This window comes from Silurus meridionalis, chromosome 3, assembly GCF_014805685.1.
Source record: "Silurus meridionalis isolate SWU-2019-XX chromosome 3, ASM1480568v1, whole genome shotgun sequence".
NCBI lineage: Eukaryota > Metazoa > Chordata > Actinopteri > Siluriformes > Siluridae > Silurus > Silurus meridionalis.
Window position 1 is genome coordinate 19,375,862 of NC_060886.1, and position 21,766 is coordinate 19,397,627.

The 21,766-nt window shown below is 40.3% G+C and overlaps 1 protein-coding gene across 1 annotated transcript; it reads right to left on the minus strand.

Moving 5' to 3' along the window:
• Positions 1 to 9,440: 9,440 nt before the first annotated feature.
• Positions 9,441 to 19,950, minus strand: LOC124383169 (ras-related protein Rap-2a). Its single transcript, XM_046845592.1, has 2 exons — positions 18,802 to 19,950; positions 9,441 to 10,325 (listed from the first exon to the last, which is right to left on the minus strand). Exons 1-2 carry the CDS (start codon positions 19,113 to 19,115, stop codon positions 10,088 to 10,090), a joined length of 552 nt encoding a protein of 183 aa, XP_046701548.1. The 5' UTR covers positions 19,116 to 19,950; the 3' UTR covers positions 9,441 to 10,087.
• Positions 19,951 to 21,766: the final 1,816 nt, after the last annotated feature.

The following is a 21,766-nucleotide window of genomic DNA, read 5'->3' on the forward strand; positions in this document are numbered from 1 at the left end:
CATCTGGAAACAATTCACCTGGCATCTAGGTAATGGAAACTGGCATCCTGAACTTTTTCCAGCAGGAAACCATTTTGATTTGAGTGACAGAACGTAGGTTTGCACCTGAGCACAATTCGCTGGTGTGTGGAAGAGTGATGATTGAATGCTCACTCTCATCACCTCCGCTTCTCACAAATTGAAATGAAATTGCCTTCCGAACGAATTGAAGGTATATGCCGTGGTTCTAGAGCAACAAAGGGTCAACAGGACACTGCATTTGTTTTCAAGCTTAAAAACCTCAAAAAACAAGTTTCTGCTTTTTGAGTTTATAAACAAAAGAAGATGCATGCATTAATAGGAAGTAAGTTCTTGAATTAGAACAATTGATTTATTTACATATTTTTCAAGAAATTCAGAAACATCTTGGGGGAATTAGTTCATAATAAAAAGCGTATAGCTTTAATCTTAGAGAGACTTCCATATTTAAGATAAACTGCATGGACAAAAATATCGCGACACCCGAATTCTCCGGGCATACGTGGTTCTTCCACTAAGTTGGAGGCACACAATTGTAAATAATGTCTTTCCATGCAGTATCATAAACATTTTTTCTTCACTTGAACTAGGAGAAACAAAACTTCAGAGCTGACTGTGATTTAATGCAGCTCTCGGTCTCAGAGAGGGGCAATATTTTTATTCGACTTAAACAAAAGTTGGTTCTCAATTTATTCAAGCTCTTTTTGGACTGAAAATGAAGCCAGCAGTGCTAAAAAGGCACTCACAGGCAGCAGATGTGGGTAGGGGAGTGTTGAGCCTGGTGTGTACCAAAAACACCGAGTTCTCTTTTTAGTGGTTCCCCCTCAAGGTTTTTTTCTCATGTGGTCTCAAAGAGTTTTTCCTTGACAATGTCGTATCTGGTTTGAAATCCACATCAACATTTTTCTGCTTGTTTTTGAGCATCATGTTCATGTTATACCAGGTAAGTAATTAACAGTGAATTCTTTAATATCTTTGTTATTGTGTAAGACCCTAATAAAGACTGTTCAATAGTCTAACTGTCAGCAGTTGTGGCAGCACATGTGATCTTAGGCTTTTTTTTTAAATAGCTGTTCGACCATGAAAACCCACAGTGTTTAGCTGGAGGTTGAAGTAACGGCAAAATAATTTTACATGCTAAGCTTTGCAGCTCTCTGTGGGTTTGTTTGCCAGCTGTTGTCGCTCCAAGGCATTTCATCTTTACAATAACGCCACTTACAGTTGACCCAGGCAGCTGTAGCAGTGTGGAAATTTGATATATTGAGTTGTTGGAAAAGTGGCATTCTATGATAGAACCATTATGAAGTTCACCAAGCTCTCCAGAGCTCTGCAGTTGTTTTTTTTCCTACAGAGAATACACAACTAAGTGCACAATTTAACACCTGCATCAGCTAAAGGTGCATCTCGAATAGCTAAAATCTATTCAGTAGAAGGAGTGAAAGTTTTCAATGACTCATTACTACACAGTATTTTACAAAAGCACTGCGACAAACATTCTTTATGAAAAATTAGTTTTGTGAAGCTGGTGTTTGAACATTTGCATTCTCACAAACGTATATGAGCAAAAATGTAGAAGTGTAGAAATTGGTAGACTGTATAATCAGAAGATAATCAGAGTTTCTTGTAATGTGTGTGTATGTGTAAGTGAGAGAAAGGGGGTGGGGGGGTGTAAACTGGCTGTGGTGCCTCCACACCACCCACTCATGCCTATGTTGAGCAGAGGGATAAGGGATAAAAAGATGCAGCTCTGTTCTTCTCTTCATTTCTTCATTTCAGCCGCCCACCTGCTTTCTAGGTCCCTAAGAGGAAAAGCTTCTGTGATGAGCACACACATACACACACACACACACACACACACACACACACACACACACACACACACACACACACAAAGGTGCTATGAACATTGAGGTAAAGGTTATGAGACACTGTAGGCACACAAAAGCACACATGCACTCAAACAAGCTTAGTGTGTATTATAGATTACAGGTTGTCTGATTGCTATTCAAGGTCACATGCTCCTTTTATTGTTATAGGTGATTCTCTTTGGAGAAATGTATGCATTATACATAAGCATCAGTCCAGCATTAGATGTATGACCCCAAAGCAATTTGACAAGTGGAAGCACCAATATTTTGAAGAATGTGATGCAAGTATTCATTTTTTTTTTTTAATTGCAGGGGTGCCATTTCCTGCCCAGTGATTTTCCAGCCTATAGAAGCAGAAGCTCATCTTCTACACACACATGACTCACATTGCACATCTATGCCAGTATGGAAACTGAGAAGGTGAGATAGGCTAGGAGGAAGCTTAGCATGGATGTTAGCAATGAGTCTGTGTTGAGATAATGCTAATGCACAGATCAGTGCATTCACTCTATTGGCTAATATCCTATAAAAAAAGGAGAAGAAGAAGAAGAAGAAGAAAATAAACACCATTTCTAACTGCAAAATAAAAAGAAATACCTGCACTAATGCCAAAAAGAATCATCCACCTCATGCATACACACATACAGATACATTAATTAGTAACATCAGTGTAGATTGTGCAGCTCTTCATTGATCCTATAATGGATAGATGCTATTAAGTCCTCAACACAATCCCACTCTTTCACTTATTGAATTATACAAAGATAATTTGAATGGGTCAAATGATGAGACCTTTTAAACAGGGTTAATGGGTTCACATTAGGCAGACACTAAGCATCTTGCTGCACAGGAATATGCCGAACTTTGGTGTACTATGCGTCACCAAAATGCGTCTCTATATTTCTAACATATTCTCATCTATATTAAATGCAGTACATTGGTTTAAACCAAGCTTGCTTGTTTGCTTGCTGTAGTGTTAACATGGTCAGATTGAGCTTATGCAGCTGGGTGTATAAATCTCCTGAGTGAAATAAAAGAGTAGAAATTCTTTGAATTTCCTTTTTTTTTTTTTTTTTTTTTGCTGTGGGTTATTACCCCAATTTATTGCAATTAATATAATTGTAGAATAAATCACATTATTTATATAAAGGGCCTGCAGACCAAATAGTGAAGCACGTTCTGGTGGAGTAAAGCGATACATGAAGTGATGTAATTAATGAAAGTAATTACATGTATTTGAATGTATGTGAAATTCAGTCCTCTTATTTTTAGCTAGTTTTTTTGCAAAACTTACCTACGGCCATGCTAAACTTACTGTGAGGTGTAGAGACCACTGTCACTGGCAAATACTGCACATGGCTAACAAATTCCCCAAGCTCTGTATCATGCTCTAATAACAGTCAGGAATGAAGGGTTGAGCCCATATGGAAAGCAGTGCATGCACAATATCATTCTTGATGCCCCAATAAATACTTGTAGTCCCAATACACTCTCAGACTAGCAATGTGCTTTCTAAACATTATCCCATGGATGGTATCTATATCTTCTCCCATATGCAGTCGCTGACAAACTCCTGGAAATGTTGACGGTTAATAGAAAGGCTGCTTATGTTGTCTAAATATTTTTCCTGCTTTAAATGTCGCTCCATCTTGCAGTCCTGCCACTTCACACCTCTCTTATCTCCTCCCTTCATCTCTCTCCGCAGTGTTGCTCTTGTAGCTCTGTGTGCTGCTGAGCACAAATCTAGTGGGAATTAACTGTACAGAACAAACATATCAGACTTGTCCTGTGAATCCACAAACAACTGGGTAGCATTACTATTTAATGATAATGCATCGACATTAAGATTTCATAGGCTTTTGTAAGCACACACACACACACACACACACACACACACACACACACACACAAACACAAATCCACAATGACAAGAAAAGTAACTAATTTAGACCAAGTCTGTAAGCACGGCGCTCATATTCTCACATAGACACACACCTACGTGGACACACACAGGTAAACCGTGACTCAGTTTATTACTAATACATGAATGCAGACTCCAGACTGTGAGTTCTCCCGAGATCTCACCCAGCATCTCCCATCTTCCCACGCATCAGAGAACATCCAACTGCTGCTATCACTACCTTATGTAAGGCTTTCGTTGAAAACAGCTCTCTCAATGCAGGAGGTCTTTAAGGAGAGTTTGACCAGAGACTTGCAGCCTCAAATCAATCTTACATTAGAAATACTGCAGAGGATTTCATAAGAATGTAATGCAGAGCCATATAATAAAATCTTAAGAGCTATATCCTGCTGGTTCATAGGTTTATCCCAGCCAACCCTAGAAAATACACCCAGGACAGAATTGCCACTATTTTGCAAGGCATCATTTATGCACTAATTTATATTTATAAGATAATTTGTGTAGTCAAATTAGGAGAAAAGCAGAAAACCTGAGAAAATCTACATGGACACAGAGATATTCGTTTAAAAAAAATGCAGACATTACCCTATGCTCAGGTTCAAACTAGGGACCTTGGAGCTACACACAACATTCTGCCCTTTAGCAGATGCATATATCAGCTGTAATTATGTTAATAGAACTTAACACTGGATCTGTGCATTGGCTATCAATATCAGCACCAATCTCACAACTCACACTAGTTCATTTGATTGTCTTATGACAGTACAGACATTTGGTCTGCACTAAATTCCCTCTCTCCTGCTCAGAGGCCTGGAGTGCTTTTCCATTCTCACACAGAATACACAAACTTGAAATGCCTGCAGCGCACCGCTGTGTGAACACATCAGTTTACCAGTCACGGCACCAATGTGACATGATTACTTTAACATATAAAAGAAATCAGAAGCTTCCCTCAACAAATCAAGCAGCAGCCAGCAGACTAAAAACAGCTGTATGTGGCACTGTCAAATATGTGAAAATATCCCCAGATGCAGTTTGAGAATAAAATGGCATAAACGTTGAAAAACATGGCACTGAGACAGCAAAATCACTGTTTTTACAGTCATTTTGAGAGAAAAGAAAATCTGACCTTTAATTTTGGGCTATTTTTGGTGTAGGCAGATGTGTTCTGAATTCCAAACTTGTATTTTAAGCTTGTTTAAGTGTTGTGACTGTTGGATGAACCCTGGTTTTAACTATTCAGTGCTTGCAGTTGCATAGACGGAAAACACGCCACAGCACTGACCATGTTACTGCTAAAATGAATAGGTTGAAACAAACAGAAGCCACTGTTGTGCTTAGCTGTAAACCAGTCGCAGCATTTGGCAGACACCTTTCCTTCTTCAGAGCAACTTACAATCACACTATATGGACAAAATTATTGGGACACCTGACCGTTACATCAACAGGGCCTGTGATGATGGTACATACCCATTAATATGGAGATGACAACCCTTTTGCAGCTTTAAAAGCTGGGAAAGATTTCCACATTTTAAAGCATTTTTGTTGGAATTTTGGATGGATCCATCCATCCATCCATCCATCCATCCATCCATCCATCTATCCAGCAGGCAATTTGTAATGTCAGTCAATTATGTTTGAGAAGTGGGCCCATTCCAGTTCATACTAAACTTGGGGTTTGGTGTTGGATAATCAAGCTCTTTTACACCAAACTGGCATCCCGAAACCCAGACTGGCCATCAGACCGCCAAACAAAGAAGCGTGAGTCGTCACTCTACAGAACACGTTTCCATTGCTCCAGAGTCCAGTGGTGGTGGGCTTTACACCACTCCATCTGGATCTTGGCATTTTCCCTGATGATGTAAGCTCTGCATGCAGTTGCTTGTACATGGAAACCAATTCCATGAAGTTTTTGTGTTGATATTAACGTCAGTGAAAGTTTGGAACTCTTAAAATGGAATCAGCAGAGTGTTGGCGGCTTTTACACACCATGCGTCTCAGCACTGTGACCTCGCTCTGTTACTTTACCTGCTCTTCCACTTCATTGCTGAGTTGCTGCTGTTTCTAAACGCATCCACTTTTCAATAAAACCACTTGCAGTTGACTGGGGAATATCTAGCAGGGATAAATTACAAAGGAAGCATCCTTTCAGAGCAACATGTTTAGATTCAATGATCTCTTCAAAACAAATAAATGTGCATGTAGAAGCAGACTGCATGGCTCGGTGCAGCTGTATTTATACACCTGTACCAATGGGTCTGATTGAAACACCCAAATTCAATTATTAGTATGTGTCTTAATACTTTTGTCCATATATTGAAACAACATAACCAGATTGACTCACTCGCCAGTCAAACCAAACAAAAGTGATGTTTAAGGTAAAGTGAGATAATCATGCAATGTAACATACAGTATAGTTCACATACAGTTCAAAGTTTATAGACACCTGACAATTACCCACATGTGGCGTATTTCTCCTTTGCTTCTATAATTGCCTGCCCTCGTTTTCACTCGTTTTTAGAGCGTGGCTGTGGGGATTTGTGCTCATTCAGCAACAAGAGCTTTAGAGAGGTCAGGTGTCACCACTGTGCAGGCCACTCAAGTTCTTCCACTCATCCATGTCTTCATACAGATCATATTGTGCACAGTGGCATTGTTTTGATGAACAGATTCAGGCTTCTTAATTCCAGTACTGCGAAATCTTTCAGCATGCAAAGACATCCAATACATATGTGTGCTTCCAAATTAGTTTTTTAGTCATATAGTGTATCATCTCTGGACATGGACGTAAGAGTTATAAATAATTTAAATCAAATTCGTCACAATAGTTTCAGAAGTGGACAGGGTAGTGTTAACTGCTGATATTCAATACTCACAAAACCACAAGTAAGCCAACCACAAAAGGTGTTTGTTTCTTTTAGATTTATTGCCTTTGCCACTACACTTTTGCTTCAGAATTTTTTTTTACTATATTATTGTTCGGTATTCATCACCTTCGGAGAAGATGCACACTTCAAAAGTACTTAGGTCAAGAAGAACGTGAAATGACATTCTTTGACCCACAACCGGCAGGCATCATTTCTAGTCCTGTCCAGACACATACAAGCACTCAAAAAAAACACTGTAGCTAAAATCTGCCTGTAACATGATGCTATAGAACAAATGTATTAACTACAGGATAATTGCATTGACTAATCCCAAAATGACTGTTTCCAGTTTAGCTATGATGTAGACTGATAATTGCAGAATCACCATACAAAAAATACCTTATTCATTTGTTTATCTTCAGCAAACTCTTGATCTAGTCAGAGGCATGGTGGATCAGGAGACCTAGGAGAATCCCAGGGAATGATACAATAATAAACTCATTTACACTTAGAGGAAACAGGCATTCTTTTAAGGTAGGAGGATACTGGAGAAGCCCTAAGAACCCACAAAAGCATATGGAGAAAATGCTAAACTCCCCACATGAACCACTGAGAGGACTTGCTGTTTGAAATTCCAGTTGGCTAATATAGATTTTAGGTGCATTTTTTAAAGACATGAAGGATAAATTTCAGGCACATATTTAATTCTCATTGTTTGTATTTTCCAGTGTCTGCATTGTAGATTTTGGTTCAGTGAATTGATCTATGTTGCATGTAGAATTATTTAATAAGTTTGGCAAAAAATTAATAATTCAATAGTAGAACAAATCAAAAGCTGTTTCGTACTACTCATCTATGCCTTCATTACCATCTGAGTACTTTCATTTTTTTTTTTTTTTTTTTTAAATACCATTAAAACCTACTTCAGACAAGAAGGAAAAACAATAGGACATCTGACTTTGCCATAACCTTGATGCTGTTTGTGTCAATTCCAAAATGTAACTTGAAGACACATTTTTTAGGTTCTATTTAAATTAATATCCATAATCTATTTCTGTAAAGCTATTTTGGAACAATATCCACTGTTAAAAGCGCTGTACACATACATTTTATTGAAATGGTTTCTCTGCTTGTTATGAAGATATTTTTAGAAATCCTACAACCAGTCAACTGCTTCTTCTTGAGATATTGCCCTAATGAGAATCCCAGCCAGGGAATCCACAAACGTAGTGGAGGCATAAAAAGTTAATGATGTCAAAACAAACTTCAACTGACTGTAACAAGGTCGAAATGTTCAGAAATGTGTGAAAAATAATCATTGGGACTGTACTCAAAGCACACACTCATTTACAATCATAACACTATACATTCATTTACACATGCACACATTATAATCTGTTAACACTCAAAAGAGGAAACGTTCGGGGGAGGAGGGGTGTTGGGAACAAAGCAGCCAGAACACAAGAACATGAATCTTACTCTGAAATTCCCCTCAATCAACATCTTTCACCCTCCATCACTCTCACCATCTGTGGCACAATGGAACCGTTACTGTTAGTGTAGAAGTGTTAAATGGGGTTGTTTAACAACCGAGCGCGCTTCTTCTGGACTAACCGACACACTCTTAATATCTATTAATGTTTTCAATTAGCTATTCATGTCTCATGCTTTCTCAGTGAGATTTTAATCTGAACCTGCTTTTATGGATATAAAAAGAAAATTATAATACAAAATTTGATTTAACCAATAATAATGCTAAAACTTCACTAAATTGTCTCATTCTGAGAAGCTGGCATTCATTTAATTTCTTATGAGAATGACATCCTATAATACACACACACACACGTTTTTCCCATCATCTTTTTGAATATTTTACCCTGACATAAGCAAAACTAGAACCTAAACTTAACGCAAACAACCAAAAGGTTTCTCATAGAGAACAGACAAATGTCCAAAAAAGTAAAAGCTGGACATTCGTATTCTTGTGAGGACATTGGTATAAACATGCCCACATACAGTATACACACTGGCATTATTTAATCACTAAAAAAATTGTCTTGGCAGACTCCCACAAGTACAGACTAACACACCATCTTTCACAATTATCTGAATAAAAGCAGGGCAGCTTGCATGCTGAAAAACCTGCGTCTCTTTAATGCGGTTTTCCCTGCAGTCGTACCTTTTATTAAAGGAGCGTTAGCGACGATGATGTGTTGAACACACTTTATTGAGGTGCCAAATGAAAGAGTGTCACCATTCATTCAGGAAGGAGAGAGTAAATGTTCACATAAAAAAATATAAAATCAACAATGAATACACAGCACCTCACTGCTCTGGTCTGACCGGAGTGATCGTCGTTTTTGGCTCAAACTCTTTAAACCGGCTTCGGGTTGTTCAGCTTTCTGGTCATGCACGCAGTCCACAGGCCCACGGGAAGGAGGAGCCGGAGTGGAACGGGCAACATCCATATTTGTATTTAAATTACCAGCATCATCATCAATGAATATCATTACTGTCTGAAATTGGTTTTCTCCCGGTGTACCTTTCTTTTTTCCTTTTTTCTTCTTTTTCTTGTGTGTGAGAAACCCTAGCACTAGACTGGAGTTTGATGGCACCATGTGAAGAATGTTTAACCCAACTCAGGAGCAAAATTCAAATGCTGGATGATTAAATCTCCACAGAAACTGAAGGAGGCCTGGGTTTTCTGTGCTCAGAGTCCTGTCATAATCTCTCAGAAAGAAAACACACTGATACATAACATCACACTGATGTTTAAGGGAAAAAAAATTCATTCAAAAATACAGAATCGTCTACAATTCCATCCTTCAGAACAACAAAAAAAAAATGGGGAAAGCAAATGTTTCAAATGTATTTTTTGGTAGTGTTGAAGCGAGTGATCATCCTATCTTTTTCTACCTCTATTTAATCTTTTAGTAAAGTTTAATGGTTGAGGTTGTGGAGGTCGATTCCTCGCCTAGAAGAGCTCTGTCTACGTTACATGATTAAAACACACCTTCAATCAAAATGGGTCGAATTAACAAGAAAACAATTTATGAATTAAAAAATAAAAATAATAAACAATGGCTAAATAGTGTTAACAAACCTAAGGAGTAAGCGTAAACCCCTATTCCACTAGGAAACAGGGCACTCACTCTTAAGGCCAGTGCACGTCTCTGTGAGTCAGTCAGGTAAAGTGACAAAAACTGCTCATTCGGACATATTTATAGATACGCCAGAATGAATTACACTATGAGAAAACTGATGCACCAGAAAGAACATCTATTGAAATGTATGTGTATTTTGTAAATGTACATGACTGTGCCTGCATGTTTGTGCATGTATGTGCAGTGTGTGAAAAGTGTGTGTGTGTGTGTGTGTGTGTGTGTGTTTGCGTGGGCCCTCGTGCTGGAGGGTTATTGTATATTGCAGGAGGAGCAGCAGGGATCGTCTTTGTCTGGCTGCGCTGCGTAGTCCATCTGTCGGACGATTTCGGCGAACAGTTCATCCACCATGGTCTTGCTCTTGGCTGATGTCTCGATAAAGGGGCAGCCCCATTCCTCAGCCAGAGCCTGACCCTCGCTCACAGACACCTCCCGCTCACTCTCCAGATCCACCTTATTGCCCACCAGGATCACCGGCACCTTCTCATACCTGTGAAGAGAAAACAAATGTCAGCCTCCTGTAGGCGAGCTGTTCACTCGTTCTCTTAAATGACATTTAATGAGTATTAAATAAAATAAAAATAAAAAAACTGAAGCAAAACAAAAAAACAAAAAGCAGGAAAAATGGGCAAGCGTATGTATGCGAGTTTGACAAGAGCCAAATTGTGTCTAGACGACTGGATCAGATCTGTCTCCAAAACTATTGTGGGATGTTCCCGGTCTGCAGCAGTCTGTATCTATCAGCGACAGGGTCATGGGCGGCTGAGGCTCATTGATGCATGGGGAGCGAAATCTGGTCCTTGTGGTCCGATCCAACAGACCAGCTGCTGTAGCTCAAACTGCTGAAGAAGTTCATGCTGTTAATGCTCGATGGGTCACGACTGTTTTATTGCTTTAGATCACAAATAACAACCTGTCATTATAACTGAATCTGAGGAAGAGGAGTGCAATTAATTATAAGGAGGCAGTCACACCTATTAAACTGTTCATTGTAAACTCTCAGTTGGTTTTCACCTTTCACTTAGTTAGCAAAGCAAAAAAGGAACATGAAAGGGCTTGAGGTGCTTGTAAAGCCAAACATGTACACACTTGCAAAACTCTCATTCATTAGGCAAAAATTTGGCAACTGGAAAAACCAACAGCTCTGCCAAGTATGTGCGGATATCACAGAAATCGGCTGAAGCTAAATAACGAGTAGACAATTAGATCAACCATGAGCTTCTTTTAATGCATCACATTTAGCTTTCATTTATTTTATTAGAACACATCGCATTTCTGTAGTGCTACTGCGCTGTAATCGGCTGGGGTTGATTCAAATTGGAATCATTTGCTCACTGGATTTGAACGATACTAAAGTTGATACTAAAGTTTACTTGGAAGCAGACCAAGGCTAACTTGAGCAGATAATGAGGAACTGGTTGTTTTAGTCTGTACCCAAGTGTGCGCCTAAACAAACTCCACTAAAGAGGCAACGCAAATGCTGCACATGTGAAACAGCAGCCAGATGGCTGCTTTGCAAAAAAAAATCCAATGCAGAAACAACGCAGAGAGAAAAAAAAGAATCAGAAGGACAGCAGCATTAATGCTCCTGGGTGTTCATAAGAGAAAAGACTGCAATCAGAAGAAAAATGAACGGAGGGTGAATAGTTTGCTTAAATAGTATAGTCATTTCAAATGCACAGAGCACTGGTGTGTTAACGGCTCACGTCAAAAAAAAAAAAAAACAACCAGCATGACAACAGAATGGACCTCTTTTCTGTCATTAGGCTCTGGCTTTTGTGTATAAAATATTCATGGCATTTCAAACGCACGTTGTGGTGCAGCATTGTGCCGGTCAGGTCTGCATATGATAAAGTGAATGGCCATCACTGAGCTCAGGAAACTGCATTTCTGAAGGAAATGGATAAAGTCTTGGCAGAGCTACAACATGAGCATACAGCTTTTTGTGGACTGCCTTTTTTTTTTTTTTTTTTTTTGTTCATGTCCTGTCTGAGAGTAATGCAGGAGCAGCCTCAGCATAATGTTTTGAATATGAGAGGTTAGCAGATGAGTCTCTATGGGAGCATCTCATTTCCATTTTAATGATAAAACAGCAAAGCAGTAAAGTTTTGCAATAATGTGAAGCAAATTTTTGTCTGACAATTCATGAGGCATTCTAGATTACTGAATTAGTAGCAGTTAAAACAGCAAAAAACAGGGGTTCCTCTATAAATTTGCTAAACCTGCTGCCTTATATTTCTTTAGTTCTCATTCAGTAACTGCTATATCATGATCAGGCACGAGGAGGATCTGGAGCTTATGGGAGAAACCCGGAGCATGAAGCAGGGATACATTCTGCAATAAATTGCGTTGCACCACCCATGGGAGGAAACCGGAGAACCCTGAGGAAACCCATAGATCACTGAGAATACCACACCTAAGCTCATGGATGCTGGATATGCGAGATGGCAATGGTGCATCAGTGAGCTAACAAATAATTTCCAAACATTTCAACGCATTTCAAGGAATTGACGAGTAGCTCTTAAGTAGTCGGACTGGACAGTTTTGAAGTCTGAGTATGAAAAATATCCAGTGAAAGACTGGCAGGGAAAAGCAACATCTTTTGCTATGGTTGCTATGGTGATGTGAATTACTTCTCGAAAGTGTCAAATTGAATTGAGGAAAAGGAAAGAAAAAAAAAAAAAAATCAACCAAAAAACTACAACAAAAAAAAAAAAAAACACAAGGCTTGCCTAGTCCTAGTTGACGTAAATAGAAGCACTACACTACACAACAACGGGTCAGGGACAAAACGGTAAAAACTGATGGGTCGTTCACACGAAACAATTCCATTCTCAGAAGTGAACCAAACTTGTACAGAGTGCTGTTACTAAACCGCTGAATTTATGACAGGACGGCCACTCTGAAATTTTGCGTGGGTGTGAGAGAGGCTGTGTAAAAATCAGGCCCGAGCACCACACTGAACTATTTTTACCCACACACACACACACACACACACACACACACACACACACAAAAAAACAAATACAACATTCTGTCCACACACACAATGACACAGTGACACAGAGAGAGCACACACTCCCACGATACAACTCTTTAAATAAATCACTGATTATAGTGGTGGACTGATAGCTGTGCTGTGCAGCGTGTGCTTGGAAGGCGTGTGGACATAGCAGTGGTTTTGGTTAGGCTGTCTTTCATGAAGATGTCTTCGTGTGCTTCTGTGGGAAAATACAGCAGGGGAACTGTAGGAGGGGGAGTGGTGTGATGTGCTAAGATGGTGGCCATCACAATAAAAAAAAAAAAAAAACCCAGACACTGCCTATTACTGATTGAATGGCCACACACACTCCAACACAGATAATGTGAAAAAAAAAATGAGAGGGAGAGATTTTCTTAAATTAGAAATGTCAAATTCCTTAAAAATACGAATGACATTTTATTTCATTAAAATGCCATACACCGCTAATGCTCGCTAAATACGATTCGGTACTGATCCAGGCTTTCGTGTTGAAGATTAGAGTTACAACATCCTCGTTATTTGCCCGCTGCTCCGCTTTTTATTTTGCTGACATGCACCAGGATTATAAACATCTCAGGCGACCCACGTTCCACATAAAACCCTGAATATTCGATTTGAACAATTCGCATGGGAGCAATCCCAAGTGCCTTCCTCCTTGCCACAAGTGCTCACTACATAGTTTATAACATAATAGTGTCGTAGTAGCGGAGTGGTGTGCCGTTTGAGCAATATCGCACGAGCGAGAGTGTTGTCATAATGAGTATCAGCAACACGCTGATTCAGCTTTGGGTCACAGGTAATCACAGCTGTGCTGATATTCAGAGTGCGATATCATATTTACATAACAGCTCTACAAACAAGAAATTAATATCGAGTAACGGACATCTCAGACACAATGTGGGTCTTTTGTTTATTCGCCCCATCAATGAAAATAAATATTAGCTCCCAAAGAAGCCACAGCTGTATAGAGATTTGCCTTTTGCCATGCCAACATTCAGGACTGACCGACAGCCCACAGCAAGTGCTGGAAAGGTTTCGGTGTAATGAACTACGGTGAGATTTCGGTTTCTAGGAAGAGAAAACAGCCGAGAGGAGTGATGCAAACATTGTAATGCACTGGTGCTGTTGTACTGAATATCACCACACTGAGAATGCTGCTTATTCAATCAAATTAGTGGAGCAAAAATAACTAACTGTTGTTTTGTTGCACGGTGCAACGTCGTTTGATATGCAGTCGCAGAAGAATTACGATGAGACTTGGTTAGAATTTTGTTGCATGACTTAACTCATTTAGGACACATACATTATTTTTACAAAAAATACAATTTATCAAAAAAAAATAATAATATCCCCGCAAAAAAATATGGCATTAATGCCAATTGCTTTGCTACGGAACACTGATGAGGAAGCATGTTTTGACCAAATATCTGATTAAATTAGAGGCATTTTCTCTAAATAGCTTTTACACTGTCACTTTTGAAACACTTTATGAGCATTAAGCATATGGCATAAAAAGAAAAAAAAAAAGCTTAACCTGAAGTTATGAGGTCTATTCCAGTTGGATGAGAAAAGAGAGCGCATGCTACTCTATGGTTGATGAAGGAAAAAATTATAACTTGCCCTCAGGTGGTATATCTGTGTTTCAGAATGGGATTTTAGTGGTCCTGAACAGCAGCGAAAATAATGCACACAGCAGTCTATCCATGCTGGGAGCTCGTCGGAAAACAAACACTGTTTGTATAGACGTAGCATTTAAATGAAAACATGCGCAGTGCAAAAGCAACTGCACGTCGGCAAATTTTGTGCGTGAGCGCAAACCACCCGCGATGTTTTAACAAACTCTATTTCTCATGGCATTCCTCATTACTAAGAAATTATATATACATTTATATATACTTTCACAGTACATTGGACATGTTCTACCAGCTTTTAGTGTGGTACACATGACATTATCTTTCAAAATTGATAGGATTACGCACACACCAGTGAGTACGTGTTAATACATATCAGAACATGTAATTTGAAAAGATATAAATAGATTTTGAGCTTAGAAATGCATCCATCTACTCCCACTGCACTGCTCAGGTCTATCAGAGGCACACTGCAGATCTTTCTGCTGCCACTGCCCAGATTCACAGTGGCTCAGGCACACACAAACACTGCTTATATATAATACATGACCACTCTACTGATACACACCAGCTAAGGGGGAGGGGAAAAGCAGAGATCATCCTTTAGCCCTAAACCTGACAAGACAGCCCAAGCTCCTGGTCTGATCAGACCAAAGCATCTCCTTTTAGCCAAAAAGAGCTTTTCACAATCAGGTGCTAATGACCTGTGCCTTGCTCGGTTAGCTCCCTAAAAGCACACTCGCTAAAAAAAACTTCAAGACATCATTACAGTGTTGTTCAGGAAACGACAGAATGCAAGTGCATGTAAAGTGACAGGCAGCACCAAAATTATCAGATTTTTAGAAGGAAATGTTTTTAACAAAAACAGTAACTGTGCTACAATACATCATCGTTCTAGGGCAGGAACACTACCACATGAAAACTGACATTTAGAGCGCATGTGCACCTCTTCATGACCTCTCGAAAAATCCAGACGCAAACCTGGGCGTGGAAAAGCAACAAATTCTGCCTTCTTTTCTTGACAAACATGCTCAAAATCCTCAGATCCAAAAAACATTTGCACTCCTGTTGACGATAAACCCCCAATGCCTTGTGTGTCCCATGGTCATTACTACAAGAGGGCTAAACTGGGGCTGTGTTCTCTGAGCTGGAAAAATGGCATACTTTTAGGCAACTAGAGTGACACTAGTCCATCATGAACATCTCTGCACTCGTATGTGCAAAAGAGTGGCAACTAGCAGTGATGCAGCAGGAGCGGCAGTTCAAAAACTTGCGGTGGTCCTCTTCAAATGTCTCAGATAAAGAATGTACAGGCCTTCATCCAATCCACTGGGTAGCTGAGTGATAAGGGGGATTCAGATACAAGACTTGTAACTGGTGGGACACTAGTCAAATGCATACATTGACTTTTTTCAAGAAAAAAAAATAAATATATAGATTAGACATACAGCATGGGGAAATGAAATCATTCAATAAAAGCACTGGCTGTATGAATACATATATTTGTGATCTGAAAGACTTCAAACATTGTCTTCCCATCCAAAACTATCCAAAACTATAAGAGCAATGATTCTAAATGACTTTGGCACCTTAATGCTCTACTTAAGACTTCTAGCAACATGTATGAATAGTCTGTACATCTGGTTGTCAATGCTGTAAAAGGGAAATGTCACAAACTTAAGAGCCTCCATGGTCTAAAGATACATATAGCATTGGGGGGAAAAAAGCTGTGCTGTACAAGCAACTAACAGTTTCATAAACCCTGATTCAATAAAACATGGTCACTCTTAATAAAAAAAAAAAAAAACCTTTCGCAACTGCACAACACACATCCACATTTACAAGGGAGGCTAAGCTTTTCCAGACTTTCCCACTTCCTGTGCAAATCCAGCTGTGAAATGCACATGTGGCAGTATCAGAGTGTGAACTCAGCAGTGTACAGCACACAATCGCTTTTTCACTGGATAACGTGGTAGGCTCAGGTAATCTAAATCCACAACCTGGTACAGCTTCTCATCATGTAACACTAACCCTTTAGAAGATCTCAAGAGGTTATAGTGTGTGACATCATTACTCCCATAATCCTATAACAGTAAACACTAACAACTGCAGTAACAATGCAGATTATTTTTTATTTAGACACTTTTACAGGAAATTATGTTAAAAGGTACGCCGCATGCAAATTGTGGTTGTCTGTGCTAAACTTGACTGATCAATGGATGCTACTACTGTAGCTGCAGCCAAATACGATGACCAAATTCAACACAGGTACTTGCTTATATGATTTATTACTGACTCCTTCGATTGAGACCCAAATGATAGAATACATTCAGATATTTAAGATAAATAAATAATAAATATATAAATAATAATAAATAAGGGTAATCACAACATCCAATGCCACTTCACAAGCCAATGAAAACACTGCACGTAGCTGCATGAGCCAAACAAAACACACCATGCAACTTTCCATGCCAATGGCAACACATCAGTGCATGTAGCTGCAATATTTTATGCATTCCTCAGTTTTTTTCTTGCGCCTTTGCCAAGCGCACCTTTTGTAGTAATGCAGTAATGTTTCTTACTTAATGGCACAAATGTCCTCATAACAGAAAAATGCAAGAGAGTGGTGTCTCAGCATGTATATTTACACATGCACATACTATATAGTGTGTATATGTATGTATACATATATATGTATGTGTATATGTATATTTGTTTATTTATGCGCACACACCGAAGTTTTGGACAAATTTTGGACACACCCTTGCATTGTTCATCTGGACATTGTCACTTTAAGACAATAATGTGTTTTAAACAACTTTTTGAAATTTGTAAGTGAAAACAGAGTTTCAAATGCTATTCCCAGCGTTCCTGAACATTTGGTCCCGCTGCGGACTCCCGTGAATTTTAAGATAATACGCAACTTGCTGGTTCCAAATGAGAACCTGCAAATTTTTCGAACCCCAACATTACATGTGTGTGTGTGTATATATATATACACACACACACACACACACACACACACACACACACACACACACACACACACTGTATACATACATATACACACAAAATATATTAACACTCCTATATGTTGTCTGTTATGAAGTATAAAGGACAACATGGTTGACATGGAGTTGGTGGAAAATAATCAACCTTTATGTTCCTCTCTAAAAGTATTTGGATGAGGGTGGATTTAGACTATAATTATTATAAACAGTCTGCTACAATGGCTTAGGACTACAATTTGCATGAACAGTTCTGGATTTAAGTGTCCATCACTAAACAGCCATGACAATGATAAAACTATAGAGAACGGCCATTCAGTGTGACCCAGTTTAGGATGGTTCCCTTTTGAGTCTGGTTCCTCTCGAGGTTTCTTTCATATACTATCTCAGGGAGTTTTTCCTTGGCACTGTCACTACTGACCTGCTCATTAACTACACACTTATAGGAACTAAACTTATAGGCATTAACATATAAATACTAATTTTATAACCTGTATATACATAAAGCTGCTTTTGGATAGTGTCCATTGCTAAAAGCACTACGCAAATAGAACCGAATTCTATTATTTCAAACTACAAAAACAAAAGACTGAACTTTTACCTTGCTTTACACAATATATAGCGGTTGTGGGATTATCCTAGCTGCTTCAGGACTATAGTGCTTAGTCATGTGTGTATCAGCCAACAGAGATCGAGAACATTTATCTAAGTCTTGATAGAAAATCCTGCATAATCACAGCAGAGAAAAATCAACCAGACCCCAAAATGTCAGTATATAATTTAAACTATAGAAATTCTAGCAAAAGAAAGTGAAATAAGACACAAGACACACACACACACACACACACACCAGGTGGTCTATAAACATGGGCTTAAGGATTGACCAACTCACACAGGGAAACAACACACACTATTCGCCTCATTGTGTAGTTGCCATCTTGAGTAGGTACAGTAGTTAATCACACACTGACCAACCTGAGGGCAGAGCAGGACTTCATACAATGCAGCAGGAGGCCTTGCTATGTGGGTTATTCTAGCATGACCCTGGAGTGAGATGACAGCCAAAATATTGACTCAGTGCCCAGAGGCCAGGTGGTGTTCCCCCTAAAGATTTGCTGTATATCTAAGATAGACATGCATTGCAAGATCAAGAGGTAGTGCTCATCTGTCAATACTGAACGTGTGTGTGTGTGTGTGTGTGTGTCAAAGAGACAGAGAAAGATCCAGCAGTAAAGCACTACTGCAGAACCTGTCATCACTGCTACGTCAGTGCACTGCAGGCTCGGTTCCTCCAGGCGCTACCTTTTCACGCGGATGATTTGGTCCCGCATGGGCTTGATGTCCTGGAAGCTCTGCTGGTTCACCAGGCTGTACACCAGGATGAAGCCCTGGCCGTTCTTGATGTACAGGTCGCGCATTGAGGCGAACTGCTCCGTGCCGGCCGTGTCCAGTATCTCGAGCACCGAGGGTGACGAGTCCACCTCGATCTCCTTGCGGTAGAAGTCCTCGATGGTCGGGTCGTACTTCTCGATGAACGTGCCGGTGACAAACTGCACGGTGAGGGCGGACTTGCCCACGCCGCCGCTGCCCAGCACCACCACTTTATACTCGCGCATAGCTCGGTATAAACAAAAAAAAAGGGAAAAATGGAAGAAATAAAACTAAACGTGAAAAAGAAAAACGCGCCCTAGCACCCGGTATTCGTCATTTAACAACGTAGTGAAAGGCAAAGCTGAGGTTTCGCTACAGGGCCAGTGACCGAGCGGCTCCCATGCTGCTCCTGGCGCCTTCTTGCTTTTAGCTCGGCGAAGTAAACAAGCGGCGCACAAAGGCGCGGAGCCCGAACGAGGAAACGGAGAAGCAGCGGCGCATTATCGCGACCCTGCCCAGGCCTAGACTAGTAGCGCAAACGCGGCTGCTGCACCTTCTTCCCGCCGTCAGCGCGTTCGGCAGCTCGGGCTCTTTCATTTGCTGAACTCACGCTCCTAAATCATCCGAGAGGGAGAGACTCCGGTGCTCCTGCGCACAGGAACATTAGCTGCAGTACTGGCTAAGCTAACAAAGCTGCACCCGGAATCTCGTAGCTGCAAATATATATATAATCTACATATATAAATATATAGAAAAGTCACACATGTGATTGTCTTTACAGTGACCAAAAAACGGAGCGGTTTAGAGCAGACAGTCCCTCGTGCGCGTTTTCATATCTCCTCTTCCTCCGCGCACCGACACATCCGCGGCCGCCATGCTCTCGGGTGGAGACCCACGAACGCCGACGCCGCCGTCGCCGCGTTACCGCCTGTTTCCGCTGTTCGGCTTCCGTAGCCAGCGCTAGCAGGAGGACGTCATCAGCGCCTCGTGTACGGACGGAGCTGAACCGGGAGAGCACTGATAAGCGCGGCCACGCGTCTCAAAACCGCGCCCGCGCTTGTATGGAGGGAGCGCGCACGACTTCCAAACACGGATTTCCGCTTGGAGCAGGTTGGGCGGGAAAGGGGGTGGGCGGTTGTCCAATAGGCAACGGGATCGAGGACGCGTGCCGAAAAGAGCAGAGCGCCGGATGCTGTTGCTATGGAAACGCCTAGGCCTTCCAAAAGGACAAGAGTGGATGCGCCTGAGCCTGTAGTCTCATTGTAGTTCAGAGATTTAAAAGAGTCTGAAGTACTGATTACACTTTTTCCAATTAAAGTAAAGAAGTTTAGACGTAAAAAGTAGCCATGACTACTAGCTGTTTTAGAGTCACTGGTAACTGGACCTCACGTCATGTTAATATATTAATGGAGAAGAATTTAAAAATTTCTATCTAATGATTGTAGGATATATTAATATGACGTGAGGTCCAGTTACCAGCGTGACTCTAAAACAAGCAGTAGTAAAGGCTTCTTTTTACTTTTTCATTCGGGCTGTGCAATAAGACAAAAAAATAAAAAAAATACAGAGATGAGCCTGGTTTGAAAATGTAAGAAGTAGTGTTTCACTGTAGCTGTTTCACTTCAGACTGTTAATTCCCCGTTATTTTCACTATAGTTCCTGAGGTAAGACCAAAGTCTGTAGTGAAGAGGTTCTCCATTTACATCTGGCTCAGTTTCCTCCAGAAGGCCAGAGCCAGCCTGTCATACAGAAACTCCATCGCCATCCTCTGCCACAATCCTGTGTTGTTACTTAATCTCAGTTCATCTTTCCATTCCAAGCCTCTTCCCTGATCAATGAAATCAAATTCCACAGTACAGCACATACCGCTGGAGTCGGTTCCTTTCACACTTTTGAACTCCTCATTCTCTTCATCCTGAATATAATTTCCCTGGTTTTCATATCAGGAAGTGTAATGCAAGACTTGTGCTTGTGCAGTATGCGTCTGATGACAAGCAGCAGCTTTATCCTCAATGTCTTTGCATTGACCAGCTAAAAGACTGTTTTTGACCAGGACATCTCCTGCATTAAGTGCAGCAATGCTTATGCTGACACAGTGCACTTGGCTGGCAGATTCAGACCCTTCAGAGTTAAATTGGACTCAAGCCTCAAAGCCCAAACAACTTGCAACTTGCAAATTCCCATGTCCTGCATCTACTGAAAAGATTAAAAAGAGTAACCAGGCAATGTACTGACTCAGCTGGGATCGTGTCCTTTAACAGACCCTTAATGATGAGTCATTGTCCTCGCTCCTCCTGGAAGGAATGACCTAGGTGTTAAACTTCGGCTTCAGCAAAGTTAGAAATGGTTCTGGGTCAGTCCTAAGCAACCTACAGCACTGAATGTGTTTGTTTACACAATGCAAGTCATGACAGAATTTATTATGCTACAGTACAGCGATTTTAGTGATCCAAACTCAGCGGTGTGCATTGTAGCGAATATGATGGATCGCTAGCAGGTCAGACTGGGTCACATGCCTGCAGTTTATGTCTGTCTCACTTTGCAAGAAGCCCCCCCACATGAACAACAATATATTCATGCTAGTTATTGATTTAACCCAAGATCTTTGTCTCTTGGATAGAATTACACTTCACACAGTTCAGAAGTGAGCTCTACTTCCTTTTTCAGGGGATGAGGATTGAAGAGGATTGTGTTTTTCATCCAATTTTAGATTTTGGAGCGTTGAACCTGTTCTTAAAGACCATCCCTCTTTATATTCTTAAATTATCAGGGGTAGTTCAAGCTGTGCAAAGACACTCATCACATCAGAACCCTTTCTAAGATTTGTCTTCAAAAGCGTGGCATTCTACTTTTAGTCTTCCTCTAGCACGACAGGTATTTTCAGAATGTATACAAG